Source organism: Python bivittatus, unplaced genomic scaffold, assembly GCF_059951505.1.
Source record: "Python bivittatus isolate LINGU-HERP-01145 unplaced genomic scaffold, Pbiv_v1 ctg000090_np1212, whole genome shotgun sequence".
NCBI lineage: Eukaryota > Metazoa > Chordata > Lepidosauria > Squamata > Pythonidae > Python > Python bivittatus.
In genome coordinates, this window is record NW_028277046.1 from 4304739 (window position 1) to 4323261 (window position 18523).

At 48.1% G+C, this 18523-nt stretch overlaps 1 protein-coding gene across 4 annotated transcripts in view; it reads right to left on the reverse strand.

The window, feature by feature from the left end:
* Window positions 1-18523, reverse strand: part of CLSTN1 (calsyntenin 1) — a 29373-nt gene that overhangs the window by 2177 nt on the left and 8673 nt on the right. The window contains exons 3-17 of one of the 4 annotated variants that reach the window (XM_088136796.1): window positions 16523-16591; window positions 14716-14911; window positions 12567-12775; window positions 12125-12274; window positions 11850-12035; window positions 11288-11536; window positions 9119-9240; window positions 8445-8607; window positions 6006-6056; window positions 3992-4149; window positions 2804-2952; window positions 1865-2091; window positions 1225-1395; window positions 898-1043; window positions 200-341 (exon numbers count right to left, since the gene is read on the reverse strand). In XM_088136796.1, coding sequence (XP_087992922.1) covers window positions 200-341; window positions 898-1043; window positions 1225-1395; window positions 1865-2091; window positions 2804-2952; window positions 3992-4149; window positions 6006-6056; window positions 8445-8607; window positions 9119-9240; window positions 11288-11536; window positions 11850-12035; window positions 12125-12274; window positions 12567-12775; window positions 14716-14911; window positions 16523-16591 — 2388 coding nt within the window. The remainder of the gene's footprint in view (window positions 1-199; window positions 342-897; window positions 1044-1224; window positions 1396-1864; window positions 2092-2803; window positions 2953-3991; window positions 4150-6005; window positions 6057-8444; window positions 8608-9118; window positions 9241-11287; window positions 11537-11849; window positions 12036-12124; window positions 12275-12566; window positions 12776-14715; window positions 14912-16522; window positions 16592-18523) is intronic. The other 3 variants (XM_088136797.1, XM_088136798.1, XM_088136799.1) reach the window with 3 other exon arrangements.

Below are 18523 nucleotides of genomic sequence, written 5' to 3' on the forward strand. Positions count from 1 at the left end.
TGACCCCAGCCCGAGGACCTGAATTTCAGCACCTCCAAGCATTAAATGCTGCTCAGACCCAATTGGTTTAATGGATCTGCTACCTCGGGGGCAGGATCCAGGGAGGTCTCACTCCTCAACAGCAGAGGGAGCCTCTCCAAAGCCTGTGGAGCTGCTGGAGGCGGCAATGGGGAGAGCTAAGGAAGGGGTGGGTCCTTACCGGAAAACCCTGGGTGAGGGTCAGCGAGATTGTGGCCAGAGAGGTCAACAAAGGAATGATGGACAGGTTGGACAAACTGGGGCTGCTGGGCGGCAATATGGCTGGCGTGTTCCATGAGGTTAGCTGTGTGGATGACGTTCACCTGGCACACAGAAGATTAGAGAAAGGGGAACATGGAGTTTTAGGAAACCAGCAGTGGGGGAGAGCTGATTTCAATGGGTTTTTTTGGCCTTGTTGTGTTGACTGGTCTATGCCTCCCAACCTGAGTGTCCTCTTCCCAGTCTGCGTGACCATCGTTAAGACTCCTGGGAGTTGAAGTCCACCCATCTGGAAGTTGCCCAGATGGGGAAACCCAGCTCTATGCCTACAGTTCTTCGATAGATAAGGCCAGGAAAGAGACACCACAAGGATTCCAGAGATGCTACTTCATCCTTGTAGGGTATAACAGAATCTTTGCCCCTTTTATACCCAACACAATCAAGATGGGGTTGTTTTGTTTCCTGTTCTTTCTCACAGGATTAACTGGCTGTTTCTTCTCCCTTAACAGCCCCTGCATTCCTTCATTAAAGTTATGTCTACCTTCTCTTACACTAGTAGAAGGCCACCACATGTTCAACTCCTCCATGGGGAAACCCAAGCCCAGGCTCACAGACCCAACAATTCTCAGGCCTACCAGGAGAGGAGACGCCTTCACTTACTTCCACCTTAAATTCGTTGCTAACGTAGCGTCCGTTAAGCTCTGAGCACACCAGCTTGAACTTCCGGTCAAAGAGAGAGACGGCGTGCCAATTACGGTACCGGATCAAGTGCAGAACTTCCTCGTAGCTAGCCATGGTGTCCACCCCTGCGGAGAACAGATGTGGGTCAGCTAAAACAGACGCTGGTTTGGGGGCTGTGGTTCACAAAACCTGTTCTTACAGCTCGTAACCCATGATTTAAGACTTAAGAGTCTTCTGGAAACGTAGCTTGCGGCTTAGGGCAATGTGTGAACCTTCTCCCAGGGGAAGGGATGGGGAAGGCCATACCGGTGAGGATGAGGCCAAGGCCAGAGCTGCTCATTTCCATCCCTTTCTGTTGCAGCCGCACCAGGTCAACCTCCAAACTCTCTTGCTCCTGGTTCAGTTCCTCCCCCAACACCGAGACCTCACAGGTATCCAGATTGTGCATGATTTCTTCTGACACCAAGGATTCTTGGACTGGAAAAGAGAAGAAAGGGGGAAGCTGAACAAGGAAAGAGAGAGAGAACCTGGGATTCTAGGTTTCGGCAAGACAGAGCCACCCATTCATCAAGTTTTCTCCAGGACCGGAATCTTTCCACGAAGCCCGTGCTGCCTATGTCGGACACTGGATGCTTCCCTGTCTGTCTATCCTGTCCTATTCTCGCTACCAAATCCTCAACACTGCTGGATCGGACCCTTCCTCCAGCCACCACTGGCCTGCAGCACTGAACAAAAAGGAGACCCCAAACAATGAAGATGAGCGGATGAGATGAAAACTTCAAAAAATTAACTTTTGCTTTTATTTTACGGCCAACGTGCTGCCTTGTTTCCTTTTGGAGCAAGGCTGCTGCTTCAGAAACAAACGTATCTCTGGATGGCCCCTTCTTCCCTGTTCCATCTCGGTTCGTTCGCTGCGAGGCACGCAAGCTTGCTCGGCAGGCCTCACCCGTCGGGTCCTCCTCTCCCTCTCCTTCCGGTTCGACCTCCCGGGTGATGGTGCTGATGATCCGAAGTTCGGGGAAGAGAGACACTCCCTCGGGACTCTCAAACTCCGAAGCCGAACGGGCGAAGTGGTTAATGCCGCTCAGGCTGATCTTGGGTTCCTCGGGTTGCAGGACCATGACGTACCCCTCGACCAACGGAATGGTGATGCAGGCTTCGTTGTCGGCGCACCTGTAAAGGTAAGGCGTGGTGGCCATCACCATGGAGGACCCGGCTGTTGATCGGGCTACATCTATACAGCGCCTGTCTTCAAGGGCTTACGTGGGAATCCCTCTTGCTGTTCGCTCCACAACAGCAAGCATATGAGGTCAGTGGGGTGAGGGCATGAGACCGGCTCAAACACCCAGTGGGTTTCCATGGGTGAGAGTAGATGTGGACCCAGGCCTCCCTGACACTCGTCCTTCAACACCCTCTAGTCCTGACCCTTGTCATTACTCTTCAAATTATCAGAGAATCTTCCCCTATTTCTATTAATGCCTCCATTTCCTCCCTTGTTTCCCTGTTATCTATTTTAGATGTTCAGGTCCCCGGGGGAAGTGCCATTATGCCTGTTCTACACAGAGGGCCTCACATTACTAACAGTCCTTATAAGCTGAGTCTGCACAACCCACTCTTAAAAAGAGTAGTCTGTCTTTTACCGCGCAACGTGAAACCCAGCCACTGTCATGTGAACTCGGCCACTGTATAAAGCCACAGCCTGGTTGTCTGGTTTGGGCACAGTTTGCAAATACAGCAAGCGTGTCCTTCTGAACTTGAGTTTAAAATCTGATATGAATCCAGCCAGAACTTTCCCAGACCTAACAGCCCCACACTGAGAGGCCAGAACAAGGTTGAAAGGCCAACGTTCTGCCCCAGGAACCAAGCCCCCATTGCAAGGACTCACTTCACAGTGCTGGTAATTTTGATCCTCCGGATGCCGGGTGTGGGGAACTGACGCGAGTTCAAGTATGAGATGCGTTGCATGGCTTTGTCGAACCGCTCGATGTCGTCCCCTTCTAGGCTGAGGGCTGACTGGCTTGGATTCATGTGGATCTGAAATGAAGCCCAAAGAAGCCGTGAGGGGCTGTGGGCTGCTAGGAAGGGAGCAGGTTAGTGAAGAAGGGTCAGCCCTAAACCGGGTCAGGAAACACAAGGACTACTAGAACTCTAGTTTACTGCAGTAGGTAAAATAACAAAATCTTAAAAGCCTGCCAGAATTTGTCTGTCTTCTCTTATATCACATAGAATCAAGGTGAGGTATTTTAATTCTCTTTCTTACACTTAATACTTTCCCAGAGCTGAGGCTGCATTTATAATCTCTTTTATCCTGCCTTTCTTCGCTAATGTTATCTTATCTTCCCTCTACAAAAAATAAGGATTCTCCTGTGGTGGATGTTGCAAAGGCAAGTTACTAATAGCGACTTAATAATGAAATGCTAGGTGTTACTAACTGGCTCCGAGAATGTAGCTGAGACTCACATGGGAGCATATCTGCTTCGCCAAAGACTTTTTTTTTAAAATCCCTCCAGCCTTGGCAGGTTGAGCCAAGAAGGCGATAAAATTTTGTACTGACAGTTTTCCATGCCCCTGAACAGCTTTATCTCTGCAATGCCTCAATTTGTTTGTTCTCAGGGCAGTTTCCCACAGCGAGGGAGGGAGAAGAAAGTCCTCAAACTGCTTCCTTGCAACACAGGAGAAGTCACAGCAAAATTAGAGGACGAGGGATGAATAAGAGGGACCATCCACGCTGTGTGGGTAAAACTCTCCCAAATTTTAACTGGGGGGTGTCACCCAGCCCTGCCTGAGCTGCTGGCCCTTGGACAATGGCAAGGCTACCAAAGTTACAGAAAACAAGAGCTTCGAAGCAGCACAAGAAAAGCCACCTTCCTTTACGTTAAAGCAGCAAAAAACATTTTAAAGGGAATTCAAGTTCAATTCCCCCGATCCAGTTGTGGGACTTCACCTCCCAGAATTCCTAGCACTCCTGGCCAAGTGCCCAGGGATCCTGGGAATTGCAGTCCAAGCAATCTGGAGGCTGTTCTCTGCTATCTTGGCCTTGGCCCCTTCTGCAGCAGCAGCAGCCTGGGAGTACCTTCAGGCCTTTCCCAGCACCATCGGTCGTTGGCAGGTCCAGCCCTTCCTTGCAAGTATACAGACAATCAATCACTTTCTTGCTCTCCAGTTTGCCAGAGCGGATGATCAAGCCAGCCAGGTTGCCTCGGAAGAACTGGGCCATCCGGAGGTCGCCACCTTAGCGGGGAAGGAAAAGCAGCTGTGTTTAGTCCTGGCGCTTCCCTGCCTTTGGTGTGGTGCCCCTCGCACACCGTGCTCAGCTGTGCTTTCCAATGGCATGCAGTTAGTGAGCGCCCATTCCGGAGTCCGACTTGCAGTTATGCTCAAGCGCGATGAGGGGGGAGAGAACATAAAGATGCTCGTTCATGCAGTAAGGGCTAGGGGGCAGGAATGGGATGAGCGAGCTCCATTCTGGAATCAAGGGCACGTCCCTCCAGCTTCCTATATTTTAAGACATCCTGTCTGAAACGGACAGATAATTACAACTGGTGGAAAGGTACGCCTTCTTCCCAAGAATCAAAGGTCTAGGATGAACATCGCAATGATAAGGACTTTCTGGATCATGGGGGAATGCGATGGCGTTTGCTACATTTCCACCCAGGCCTGTAATCTGTTCACAGATCTGTATTTTTACTAAAATATTCCTGGAGACCATAGAGACTGCTCCATAATACCATCTAAATGAGCATTTCTCAGCTGTGGCAACTTTAAGATGTGTGGACTCAGTTGCCAGGGCTGAAAAACACTGATCAAGACTGACAGAGCCTATCAGATCTGGAACACTGTCTGTTCCAGTAGTCCTCTCCTATTATGACACACTTTTACATATCCTTTTTGTTTAAAAAATCCACACACAAAGAAAATACTTTTGGGAACAACTGCTTTCATAGGCAAATATATGCAGATTTAATTGACAGTCAAAAATTCATCTTATTAACAGCTCTCATCAAAGCTTTAGGCATAATTGCAGGAGAGCCACCCTCTACTTTGGCTTTCAATGTCACTGTTTAAGTTGATAGTAATTAAAAGATCTTTTTCTTCCTGACGCAGAACGTCAGGCAAGATGCAATTTCAAATTACACGAAGGATTATCTCAAACTGGGATGTTAAATGCACCAAGCCATTCCCCCCAAAACTAGACATGCTGTCAGGCAGGTGAGCCAGCAGGTAACACAGCCACCTGCTTATCAACCAGCAAGGCACCAGGATGTGCAAAACAGTTTGGGCACCGACCATTCTATGCATCCCCACCTATCCTCACCAGCCTGGCCCTGTAAAATCCTGTTTGGAACCAGAACCTCGGAAAAGGTTTCTGCTGAACCACCACCAATCCAGAACGGGTTTGGCAGAAAGCCCAGAACGTGACACGTTTGCCTCAGATGTGAAAAAAAAATACATTTTCCGTCTCATGCATACCTCTACAATTTATCCCATTCTCTCCTTTTTATGGATCTGTTAGATCCTGCCTTTTCTCCAAGGAGGCTTCTGTGGGGATCTGCCTTCCCTTGGTCTCCACAAAAACAACCCCACGAAGGAGACCGGGCTAAGAGACAGATGTGGGCCCAATGTCACCTAGTGAGTTTCTGTGGCTGAGGGTCCCCCATGGGTCAGGAAATGAATGACAGAGACTTTGTTTTGGACTGGCTGTCTCATTCCAAGGAAGGGAGCTATGGGCCAATGCAAACAGTCACTGTCCATAACAGGTCCTGCTCTGCAATAGCCACCACCCAGCAAGGCAACAGAGATTTCTCAACCTACTTCATTTCAATGCCACCTCCGTGGCTTACCCACTTGCATATGAATGTATGATTGGGTGTTACTGCTAAAAGAGGAGTGGGGAGATGTCGTGGGGGGGAACCAAAGAGGAAGTGAATATAGCAGGAAAGTGCAATGGGAAAAAACAAGCTCGGCGACGTGATTATGCGTCCCTCCAATGGCCGTTATGCAATGCTGGCCTTCATGCTATGTGTGATGGAGCAACGGCTTGCCTTTGACACGAAAGCATTAAAAAGAAAAATTAGACCGCCAGCAACCTGCAGAGTTCTCGGTCGCTTTTTCGGTGTCATTCTCATTTCCCGTATATTCTGCGGAGAAGCAAGAAACAGGGACGAGAAGAAAAGAAAGGGACGGGTGGGTTAGGTAGCGCCTGGACGTTTAACCTGTCGCAGCTCACGGCCTGCCCCTCTCGGCATTCAGTGGGAAACCAGGATCTGCCAACTGCAAACAGAGGCAACTACTTCGCAGGACAAGGAGCAAGCGGTGTTCTAAACCCTGTTTTCGTTTCCAGCCACTGCCAAATCTCAGCACCTTTGTGGGGGGATCCCACAGATCTTCTGTTGTATTCCTGAGGACATCTTCTGAAGGACGTGGCCCAGAACCTGAGCTACCTGCTAAGTCCTCCCCACAGGGAGAGAACAAACAACAATAAGGTTGATCTCTCCCTCTTTCTGCCGTTAAAGTTTTTGCCATTTTTTGACCTCCTGTTGGGAACCAAGCCGGGAGACTCGAAAGACCTGGGAAAGAGATACAACTCTGGAGACAAATGCTAACGACCCAATTCCCCCAGTCAAAGGCAGAGGCGTTTCAGAAGGAAGAGTTCAGGACTAAATTTCATTGCAGAACAGACCCCAGTCTGAGTGCAGGTCAGCATCAAAAGTCACTGTTAAGGAGCGATCAAGCAACCCTTGATATTCTTCAGGAACTGAAGGGACACTCTGTCCCTTAGGTTTTCCTCTCTTGTGCGTCACAACTGGTCGAAGAGCCTTCTTTGCACAAGTCTAGCTGAGGTCTCATGGGAGTGTCACCCAGAAGGGCCCAGCTATCTTATCTGAAAGCCTCTGGAAATGAAGTAAGTTGGACTGATTTTTTTTTTAAAGCAGGCTTTTGAAAGCTGAAGCAAAGAGGGGGTTTGGTAGAAGATTTGATCACACGTGTTCAACCATAAAGTTCCCTAGTACAGAATCAATGCCAACTTCTCTGACTGCCATCAGATCTCCAAGCATTCTCAGCAAAACAAGCCAGGATCCTTTTCACTGGAGATGGTGAAATGAAATCTAAACTCTTTGCTTGCCAACTACTTTCTCAGGTCTTCCTCTCATATTTCCTTCCCTTTTGGCCTGTTCCACTGGCATGGTCAGTATGCAACAATAAACCATGATTATGCTACACCAAAGCTTAACCTCAGATTTGCAAGTTTCTCCTTTGCCTTGGGAGGGCTGTAAGGCCAAAAGAGAGCTCGGTTTCATTGTCACAGAAACCTGCCCTGTCATTTGGTGTGATCCAGAAACTATGGTTTAAAAGCAATTCCAGTTTATTAGATAAGCACTCCAGAGTTTGCAATGACCTTGTGGAGGAACTCTCAAGCATTTCTTTTAAATGAGTTCCTGATTTGCATCTAACAACAAGCCAAAAAGTAGCTAAAAGAAAAACTGGAATCTGGACTGATTTCTCCTCTGCGGTGGTTCAGGACGAGAGGAGAGAAAAAGGGGATCGTCCCCATATTCCTCTTTCTGCCAAAGCTCAACACTGTGCTAAACTGCTGTCTATTGTCTTATGTTTCAATTATGGTTATAAGATTCCTGCGTGAGTCTACGATGGCACCTAGCAGAACAGAGACAGAACGTGAAGAATGATGGAAAAGAAAAGGACATTTTCTCCACTGACCTGATAAAGAAGTCCTTCAAAGCAGTCCTGAAAAGAGGAACTGTGCAACTAGGGGGAAAGGTTTGGGGGGGGGGGAAGGAAAAATTACACTGCAAAACTGTTGGTGTTGTGCATCTGTTCTTAGACTAATCTGAGCATCCATTTTCTGAGGATGCTGATGAGGAAAAAAGCCTTCCGTAACCTTTGATGCTGTGACTCAGCGTTATGCAGCCCCCGGGGAATGGCTGTTTTAACCTGCTTTGTATGTTAAACCCATCTGCTGCTCCATTTTTTTACAGCCCCCCCCCCCCCCAACAAGTCTCCATCAAATACAAGCCCAGCGTTAAGTGAATTATCCTGGCAAAATTACCCAATCAACTCCACTCATAAAACCTATCCCTGGAAAGACAGAGCAAGCAAAAAAGATTCTCACAGGAGTTTCTGGTTTTATATCTATTCTAGCTTCTAACCCAGTTCGAGAACCACAGTTCTTCGTTCCAGGTTTTTCTTCCCCAACAGCTCGCAAGGTGACAACCGACGAAGTGTTTCGGCAGGCCGTTCAGCCCACCGGCTGAGAAAGGCAGCTATCTGAGCTGGAGAGAGCCAGGAAAATGGGAGGCTGCACAACGTGACGTCATGTCAAATCCAAGTTATGCTTTTGAGCCTCTTTGGGTTCTTTTGGGGAACCACGCTGGAGGGAAGAGATCCACACTCAGCCTACTGCTCTTGTCACGGAGATCAGAATGAAGGAATTGAATCCAAACTAGCCCCCAAATGGGATTCCACCCCACAAATCGTGGCAACCAGGATAAAACCTAGAAGACTGCTACCTTGCCAGCAAGCTCCAACTACGAGCTGCGATTCTATTTTGGAAGGATGAAGCGGATAATCCTCGGTCACCGGGAAGGGGTCAAAGGAAACGCCGTCGACGTAGAGCGTGGCCACTGGAAACTCTACGTTGAGGATGTAGTGGTGCCATTCCTGATCACAAACCTGGAAGAGGAGCCAAGGGTTTAAGAAGACGGGAGGGAAACAACTCTGTATTTTATCATTCCCAAAAAACAGGACACAGATTAACAGCTTTAACTGGAGCTCCATGACAGGAAAAGTGGACAGTGGAATTACAGGCCAGGGAAGCTGTGGATTTCCCTTTGCTGGATGTGATCGAGGAAAGGCCGGACAGTTATCTGTAAGGGACATTTTAATGAGGCCCTACCCTGGCCAGGGAGCTGGATTTGATGGGCTCAAGGCCCTGTCCTATCACCATTTGCATGCAGACAGATCGTGATTCAAGACTGGGCACCTCTAGATGGGACCTGCTTGAAACCTTGGCCACGGGCCACCAATCTCATCTAGATGAACCAAAGGGCCTACCTTCCAGCCCCTTTAGGCTGTCCACTCTGCAAATCTAAAGTTTCTGGCCTTGTTTTTCAACTAGAAAAGAGGAGCTGTGGCTCCACGGAGGGGAGCTGGCCAAGAGCGGTTGAAATACTTTTGCGCCCACCTGATTCAGCCTCCAGTGGAATTCGGCCGGCTTGTAACTCTGTCCCTCGGAGGGATCCTGGCGGAAGAGGAAGACCAACCGGCAATTGTGCACGTAGAGGGAGTAACGGTGACGGTTCATGTCTGCACAAGAGGATCAGAATTAGAATTCCCTCTCCACCTCCCACGTCCAGCACATGGTGTGTAAAATGCTCCTGGCAAGTCATGGAATGAAGGTCCCTCCCAGCGTCTGGCACTACAATTGCCATGATCTACAGTCCCTGGCAACACCTGGAAGGGGCCCAGCTCTGAGCTAATAACAGGAGAAAAGCTTCCCCTTAGGCTCCACCTCCTTCCAGCTCTCCAAATGATAAAGCTACCAACGCTGCATGTTATAATGCCACAAGCCCCTGCCAGAGCAGAAACGGGACAGCGGGTCTTCCTGACACGCCTTGCAGAGGTACAGCAGGAGGGCAGGACAAATTGAAGGCTGAACATGGAAACCGTGCTCTTTTCCACTTTGCCAGCCTGCAGGCCAAGTTTCGTCGCCTCGTTCCACATCGAAAGAGACTCGGTGGCTGACTTTGCACACTGCGCTAAGCCATAAGGAGGAGGGGAGCGAAACTGTTTTGTTTTGGCTGAGGATGGTTCAGACAATGTGGCTTTTAAGTCATGCCTGTGTCTTAATATGCTGTGTGGGAATCCGACCAACTAGGGTTAAGCCAATAAACCACAACTAAGCAGCGCACCGTGTGAGCCCAGCAACCTCTTTCTCTGACACACAGAAACATGGACTGTATGTCCAAAGCAGCACCAGCTTGTTCAATAAACATTAACCATGGAGAGCAGAAGGCTTGGAGGCCTCCAAGAAAAGAAAAAGAAAGTTTTAAGAGCCAGAAGTCAACGTGCACAGTGGGAATTCTCTGCTCAACCGAAGAATTTCTCTGCAGCAACCGTAAGACAGCATATGCTTCTAATAATTATCCATTCATGTTTTCAAGCTTCCTTTTCCTAAAGTAATTATTTCCAGCATCCCAGACACCCCCCACCCTTGTTAACTGAGAGGAAACACTTGATATTGTGCGAAGCGAAGCTTACAATTCCTTCTCTGGAGCAGCTTCCCTCTGCAACTAGACCCAGGGCACGTTTGGAATAAACGCAGCCTCCTGTGTCACTATTTCTTGATCCTTCCCAAATTAAATTCATTTGGAGCCAATCCAAAGAAAATAAGAAAGAGAGAGAAAGGCAAGCGTTCCTTCCTCGCAGCCCAAAAAGCAAAGGATCTTGCAGTGACTTAACAAGGAACCACTGGATAATCTGGGTCTCTGGCAAAAGTGATCACGGTTCCTGATCGCTTACTATATGCAAGAAAAAAAACCTTACATTTTTAGGTGGCTCCAGACAAGGTAAACGAGGAACATGGACCTGATCAATCTAGTCAACATCCTGCCCCCACAACTGCCAACCCGACATTGCAGAAGGGCCTCCAACAGTAGGTGAACATCCTCCTGGGGGGTTGGAGAGACAAACTGTGATCAACTGTCAGTGAGCCACCGACAGCCTCAGCTTTCTTGAAAGCAAACTTTTTATTTTAGCTGGGGGAAAATAGGAGCCTTTTCCAAAGAGTTGGGTCAGTCTCCAAGTGACGAGGCACCCCATTTTCTTTGCTCCGCTCTGACACCCAAGCAATCACATTCCTGCTGGAATCAAGCCCGCTTTCCAAATTATGGCTTGCAATGCCCAGACACTGAACCTGTTCAGAGAATACTAGAGCCAAGGAATGCGAGAGCAAAGGAGAGAGAATGATCTTCTCTTGGGGGAGAAAAAACCAGGTCTGCTCTGGTGTCTTCCCAAATATATCAAGTAATCAGCTTGTGACATCTGCTATGGAGAAGTAAGAGTCAGTAAGGCTTCTGACTCTAACCAAGGAGAAAGGTGGGCTCTCTAGGTCACAACAAGCACAGCATCCAGACAGGCTGAAACACCACACCCACTACTGTGCTACTACAGAGAAACAATAGTTTAGTCTACTGCTCTCAAACAGATGTTGGTGCAGTTGTTCTGCCCCCCTGCTGGTTTAAGAACATTGGTGAGTGTTCTGTGACATCACAGCAGTTCTACTTCCGGGCTGAAAAGGACAGGGGCTTGATCACAAACAAAACAGGTGTCCCCCCACCACCACCCCCTTCACCTGTCTTGTCGGAGTTGCAGAGGATGGTCTCCTTCTCCTTGGCCCCGGGGCCGTGCCTCATCCACACGGAAATCACAAAAGGCTCTTTCATGCTGATGGTGACGATGCTGTCAGGAACCTTCACGGCTTGAGTGCCATTGAACTCGAAGACCTGGTCACTGTCGTGGCCGTTGTCTGTCGGGAGGTTTATTGTCCAGTTGGCCGTGTTGCTTGGGGAGGGCAGAAGCTCCGCTGTGTCAGAAGAAGCCCCTGTAATTCCGTAATAAGAACAATGAACGGGCCGTTTGAGACCGAGGAAAGAACCAGGCCGGTTTGTCTGCTATTAGTCGAAATAAAGAGTTGTCCTTCAACCCGGCAGCAAAATTCTCATTTTCGATGGGCGAATCCTTAATGCTCATCTTCAGTCCTCTGGCCCCCGCTGCGCTGAGATAAAGTGCCCGCACCTTACCGGGCACCCACAGAGAGGAAAAGGCTTCTGTGCCTCTCTCCTCCATCCGGTCTGCAGCCCAGGTCCACTCGCCTTGCCCGGCCCCACCAAGGAGCCTAGAATCTCTCTGCTTACCGCAGAGTCTGTGAAGGGACTTCTCGGAGTAAGTGTCTCGGTCACAGCCTTTTCCGATGTGGTTGGTCTCCAGCTCGACTGTGGCCTGGATAGAACTGACGGGCTCGTCACAGGTCTCCAGATGGATGTTGGGGAAGAGGGAAAGCGCTCCTGTCCCGGGCTCGTATTCCATTCTTTTGCTCCAGCCTGAAACGAGAAATGTTATAGAGAGTGGCCTTTGGTGCCTGGAGCAGCAAAGAAAGGCAGGATGACGAAGGGGCGGTGACAAGACTCACCCTGCCAGCCTGGTTTGCAGGTGGGTTTAATGCTAATCTTCACCAGCACGTCCTCGGCAGCCCTCTTCTTCCCACAGTCGTAGGCCGTCACAGTGAGCTTATATTGGTGCTCCTTGCTGAAGCTGAGCTTCTCGGTGTTCTTAATGTAACCTGGCAAAGGTAGGACATGGGTTTCAAAAACCGAGCCTTTGGAAAGGGAGAGGGAAGGACCTGGCTGTTGTGGATCAGAGGTCGCAAATAAAAACGAGTTCGCATTCTGCATCAGAGAGGAGGAAAACTAGGATAATGCCCCCCTCCAAGGTGACAAGTTGACGCGATGGATTTGAGGTCCTTTGCTAGTTTTCTCTAAGACAGCCCTGTGGCCTGCAAACTTCTCACTCACAAGCCTGGCCACTTAAAAAGGGATTTGGGCCACTATCCCAAATGCCCCCCGCTGCCTTACCATCTTTGTCGATTGCAAAGGGAACTTCCGGAGTTACAATCTCATAACTGCAGATCTGGCTGAACTGCGGGGAACAGTCGGCGTCCACCGCCTCCACCTTCAGGATGTTGTCGTACCGCTTCCCCTCGATCGCAGTCGCTTTGTAGGATTTCTCTTTAAAAACCGGGGCGTACTCGTTGACGTCGTTCACCTGGATGTGCACAGTGGCTCTGGAAACAGAGGGACAGACTCTTATTAAGGGGGAAATTCTGCGGTGGAGAGACACAAATGCAAGTGTTAACGGGGCCTAGAAATTAGGGAAGATGTCAGCCACTGAACTGGTAATCCCCAGGGCTTGGAACTACAACCCCCAACACTTGGGCAGAGTTTCCTGTTGATCTCCCATCCACCTACTCGCCAGATCCAGCTCTGCTTTACCTCTGGGGGACTGGCCAAGGACAGCTGGGCGCTACGATGGTGAAACGCAAGAGAACACCCCTAACCATAGAATCTAATCTGCCTTCAGTCGGAGGGGGGGAGTTCGAGACCCAGCAGACATGGCTAATCTACAGCAGCGTTCCTCAGCCTTGTCCACCTGAAGATGTGTGGACTTCAACTCCCAGAATTCCCCAGACAGCACAGCCAACGGGAAGGGATGTTGCAGTTACAGCTCCGTTTTTTCAACCAGAAGCGGCATGCCTTATTAAGCAATCAATTATGGGAGTTAAAGAAAGAAAGGTGTGGCCTCCATTAGCTGGAGTAGGCAGCTTTCATTAACCCCCCCCCCCAAATTTACCGAGCTGAAGGCCAACTGCCTAATTTCTTGAGGGCAAGAATTTTTAAAAGGTCAAAGGAGGGGAATGGAAGGGAGCTGTGACAATCTGCTGCCACAGAGACCCTCGTATTAGAGGAAAAACCAACAAAAGATATTCAAGATTCTCTCTCTCCATTTTGCATTTGAAGTCCATTAGAAAAACGCAGGACTTGTTTATAAAACATCAACGGGAGCCTGGATATCGGAAATTAAAATCTAAATGGGGGGGGGATATATCCTCGTATATGCTGACTCTAGCTGCACATCTTGTTTTGTACAAGGGCTGCCCTTTCAGCTGACTAAGCAACCCTCTGAAGGATCTACCGCAGCTTTTGGATTTCTTGAACCCGTCAAACAAAGATGCTTGGATCAGCTTCTCTGACCTACGGGAGAGACTCGGGATGCGTAAGACTGCTGTGGATCAGCAAAAGACAAAGGGATACATATTGGAGGACTGTACCACAAAGCATAATGCAGACAGAACGGACGGCGATCGATAGGTAGAGCTTACTTTACAAAATCAAGTGGATTAAGTAAGACCCAAGGAGCAGATTTTTTAAAAAACCACTGGATTTAGGAAAGCGTACTGAGATCCCAGTTCGTCTGGGCAAGTGTTTGCTGGAAATATTTGAAAACCAGAAGCATTTCTGGCTATGCAACCCCAGAGCATTAATATTGAAGACATTTGCTTTTATTGTTTACTGACTGTGTTTTCCAGCAGTGTTTTAGTAAAAACAAAAAAACGAAATATTAAGCGTGCCACAAGCTTCACTGGGAAAATACTGTAAAGGTTAATGTGCAGATTCTTAACACAAGGAAGATTGCTTCTGTCCTGTAAATCTTGCAAGAGAAAAGGCCTGAACATCTGTCAGAGGGATGGTGAGGTGTCGACCTCCATCAGCCATCTGGGGCCCACTGCTCTGTTCCCCCTTTTTGCAAACCATTACTTTAAAGCTGTATGACGGCATGGCTGATTTAACTCCTCTCCCCCCATTTCTTTTTCTTAAAAGTGGAAGAGGTGATTTTAACCCATGGTTTATTCTGAGCACAAGGGCAAATATGAGAGGGAAACCTGACCAACGCTGTTCTTCACTACAGCAGCGTTCCCACAATTTCCAGCGGGATTGGTTGGGGAAGACCGATCTGCAGACCGCCCTTTGTGATTTGGAACCGGTGGGTGCCAAAACGCAACTGGTGTGTGCTCTTTTCCATCACGGTGGCTTCCAGTTAGGAACCATGCATGCCCCCGCCACATGCGTACAAAACAGCAGAAACCAGATCCCATTCAGGAAAAGCGAAGCAAGCAAACCATGTTTCCAATCAGGACTTCCTTTCTCCCACCCACCCGCCGCTTACTTGTGGGATTTCTTCATATTTGTCGGATCCGGTCCTGTCCCGCAGTCGTAGGCCTGGATGGTGAAAGTATATTCCTTCTGCAGTTCGCAGTCAAGTTTCTCTTTGGATCGGATCATCCCCTCCCCGGTTGATTTATCCACCACCACCGCTTCAAAGGGGACATTTTGACCGTGAATTCTAAATCCACAAATCTCACCTAAGAGAGTCAAAGGCAGCTCGGGTTAGTATATTCGGGCAGCAAGGGAAGCGGAGACGCATCTTGAGTGGGGGTGCGTGCACGCGGATGCACACACGCGGGTGTGTTTGGAACAAATATCACTCAACCGTTGGGCAGCCAAGGGTTTTGTGAAGGGTTGCAGACAAAGCAAAGGTACCGTGTTTTGCGTTCTGGGAACTTTAGTTTGTATTTAAGAGGAAAGAAAAAGGCAAACGTTTGGCTTTCCAAGCAATTAATTTCCTTTGCATCCATTCATGCAGGAGGACGTCAAGAAAGAGAAGACAGGCATTTCACAGGAGTACTTGAGAAAGTCTAGGGCCAAGAGTTCTCAGAAAAGTAGAGAGCCAAGAGATGGTCAAGACACTGGGAATAATGCTGGGCATTTTAATGTTTTTTGACCAGAACAGTTAAAAAACACTCAGTTATCAAGTCAAGGAAGGTGAGAGTGAGGGCAAGGGGAACGTGGGGAGAAAGTTTCAAACGGATGCAGAAGATTCAGCACTGTCATTCACAAAAATTCTGTCAAGGGATTCGGGGGGGAAAGTCTTCCTGTGCAATGTACCTGATTTTAAAAAAAGAAAGAAAAAGAAAAAGTCAGGGAATCAAAATGAACTACCAGAGGAGAAAGGTAGAAATACCAATTTTTCAGGCATCCATTTCAATAGCTATTTAGTAACTCTGTGTCTTCCAGAGCCTTTCCTCTATATTTTCTGCCTGGATCTTATCTGGCAGACTGGAAAATCACTCAGTAGAAGCACAGTCACGGCATTCACACATTCTGCAAATTCAGCTCAGCGTGTTGTGTGAACCCAATTGCTACAGGAAACTATGGTTTGCAGATTAATGCACTGGGCAAACCCAACCAACTCGGGTTTATTCCTTCTTTCTAGGGTGTTCCCATCTCTTCCCGTTTCTGAACTAATCCTGGATCAAAATTCCAACTCCATGCCTCAAGGTCAGCGTGACTGAGTTGGCAGGCTCCCTGCAAAGCCACTGTTCCACTCAGTTGAAACTATCAATTTATCCACTGACCAATTCAGCAGCAGGGAAAGGAAATATTGCACCCCGAAAAGGACCAGGAGGGTGAATTCATGAGCAAGGAAGAAGTTGATCCAGAGTCACAAAGCTAGGAATATTAAAATGCCACACAGCCTGGGTTCTCTTTCCTAGCTCCATTCAGGACGATTGCACTGTTAGCTCAACGCAGGTCTTCACTGGGCACACCAACCTTTCTCATCAACTCAAATGGAATTCATATAATCCCTGGAAAAACAATGCTATTGGAGAAGATGCTCGGAAAGGCTGTGAATTCAAACCACGCCTCCTAAACACTCTGGGGTTTCAAATGGATATCTGATTTACTGATATTTCTAGCCAAGGATTACAACATAACATTTTTCTATCAATATTTTTTAAGAAGGGACTGGGGGAGCCAAGGACAGGGCAGGGGGGAAGCAGGGAAAAAAAAGTGGATAATACATGGGGCTGAAAAGCATGACAGGATCTTCTGTTTAAGTGCTGATTCCCCATTTTGTAACAAAAGTTAGTGGGTTAATATTTATAAACGGGATAGAAAGAACCCTTCATCACCTTCTTTGGTGACGGTCACCTCAAAACTCTCTAAAGGGAGAAAAGATAAACCCAAGTCTTCAGGAAAGACTGAAAAAAGGAGGAAATGAGGAAAAGGTCAAACACGTAGACATTAGACTGAAAATCTTTGAACAAAACAATCGAAATGCAGCGCTCAACCGTAAATGCAACAGAACTCCCCCCTCCCACATTCCCTCCCCGCCTCTTTTCTAGCTCAGAAACCATGGTTGAAGGAGGCCACCCTTGGACTAGTTTCAAAGACAGTTCAGACGCTGCAGCGAGTTCAAACTCCATTTTCAAACAATGCAAATAGCTGGTTTGGGGGGCTCAGAATCCACTCAGGCCACCTACCCCTGCTTGTCCACATTCTTCCCACACTCTGCAGAATGCTCTATGAGGCTCACCTGCCATCAGCCCACATTTCATCTCAAGTTCACTTTTTTTTTTTACATTCTTGACCCTCTGGAATGGTCCCTGACAATCTAGATGTTGTTCACACGAGTGGGCTTCAATTCTAAGCTATGTCATGACCCTATGGTGTTTTCCCTCCACCCAACCAGGGGTTACTTTGAAAGCAGCCGACCCACCCCCGGGTATTTTCAGACCAGCCAAAACTGAAGTGAAGAAGACTCCAATGAAGGTGGTTCAGAAGCCTCAACAGAATGACCACGAGAGATGCCAACCACCGTGCCTTGCTTGAAGGTCTCCCATGGAAAATGGAGAAGTCTCTAATTCAGGCAGAAGTTTTATCCCTGGCTGTTAGGATCAAGAGTATGAAAACCAGAGCTACACAAACTGGCAATGGCCCACTGGCTTAAAGAGCTTTACCCACATTTACAAGGGATGGAGATTTCTCAACCACCAGCCAGGACAGACAGGTTGGACTCCTTCAGCAGTTTAGAGCCATGCTTCTCAACAACCCCTCCCTTCGCCTCTGTGTTTGCAGAATGCTTTTGACCTGCTTTACGCTGTCAGGGCTGACGCAGCTTGGTTCATCTGCTGGAGAGAAGGGACAGGCTGGGAAAACCCTACTTCCTGGGGCATCGACAGCGGAGTTTGCAAGCCATCACAGGTGAAACTGCGAGCTGTTCTTCTGCCCTTGAGCCAGTCCTGGCACAAACTGAGCCACCAACGGCTGAGGACGGAATGTTCTTTCCCTAATATGTATTCCAGGGGAATCTCAGAAAACTGAACATCTGGAATTAAGGGGACATTTCAAAAGCAATTCACAATACATCAGAGGCCCCGCTGCTTACGCCTTATCTAAATCTTCTTGCGTGAGGCAAGGAGGACAGCTCTTCAAATTTAGCCCTTAATTCAGTTCCAGGCAACCTGAAAACAAGTCTGAAAATGAGTTTCCTGCAGAGAGTGTTTAGTAATGGCCTTTCTAATCATGATGTACTACATTTGTTCTGTTTTTCTCAGTTTTAATACCCTAATTTTCTTCCAGGGAACTCTAGGTGCCATGTACAAGATTCTTAGTCATATCCTACCCTGGCAATCTCCAGGCATGAATCTGTTTAACTTCAGAAGGCTGCCACATTACATGCCTTCAAAGAAGGGCCCCAGACGTGTTGAGTATCTTCTGAAAATTAGCAGCCCTAGCAACTTTGATTTGTAAAGCCTCTCTTCTCGGTTCCCTCCAGACATTTTTTACTTGCCATAGGTTGCCAAAGAAGCTTCATCCCCAGGTTTGGTTGGAGCTCAATTTTAGTACCTTAGATGTGAAGGCTGTGATGCTATCTGTTGGAAAATGTGAGTAATGCCTTGTCCCGAGGGCCTTGGAAAACACCATTTTCCCAAAGGCCAGCCTGTACTTTGATGGGAAATCCACAATCAAAAGGAAAACAAACTTGCAAATTGCTGCTGTAGAGGACCCAAGATATTTAAAGAAGATATTCTTTTCCGAGTCAGCTACTGCATCCCAACCCGATTCCAGAACCAGGGGGAGTGTTTAATCTAACATGTTCTGAACATGTCGCATTTTCAATGCCTTGCGTA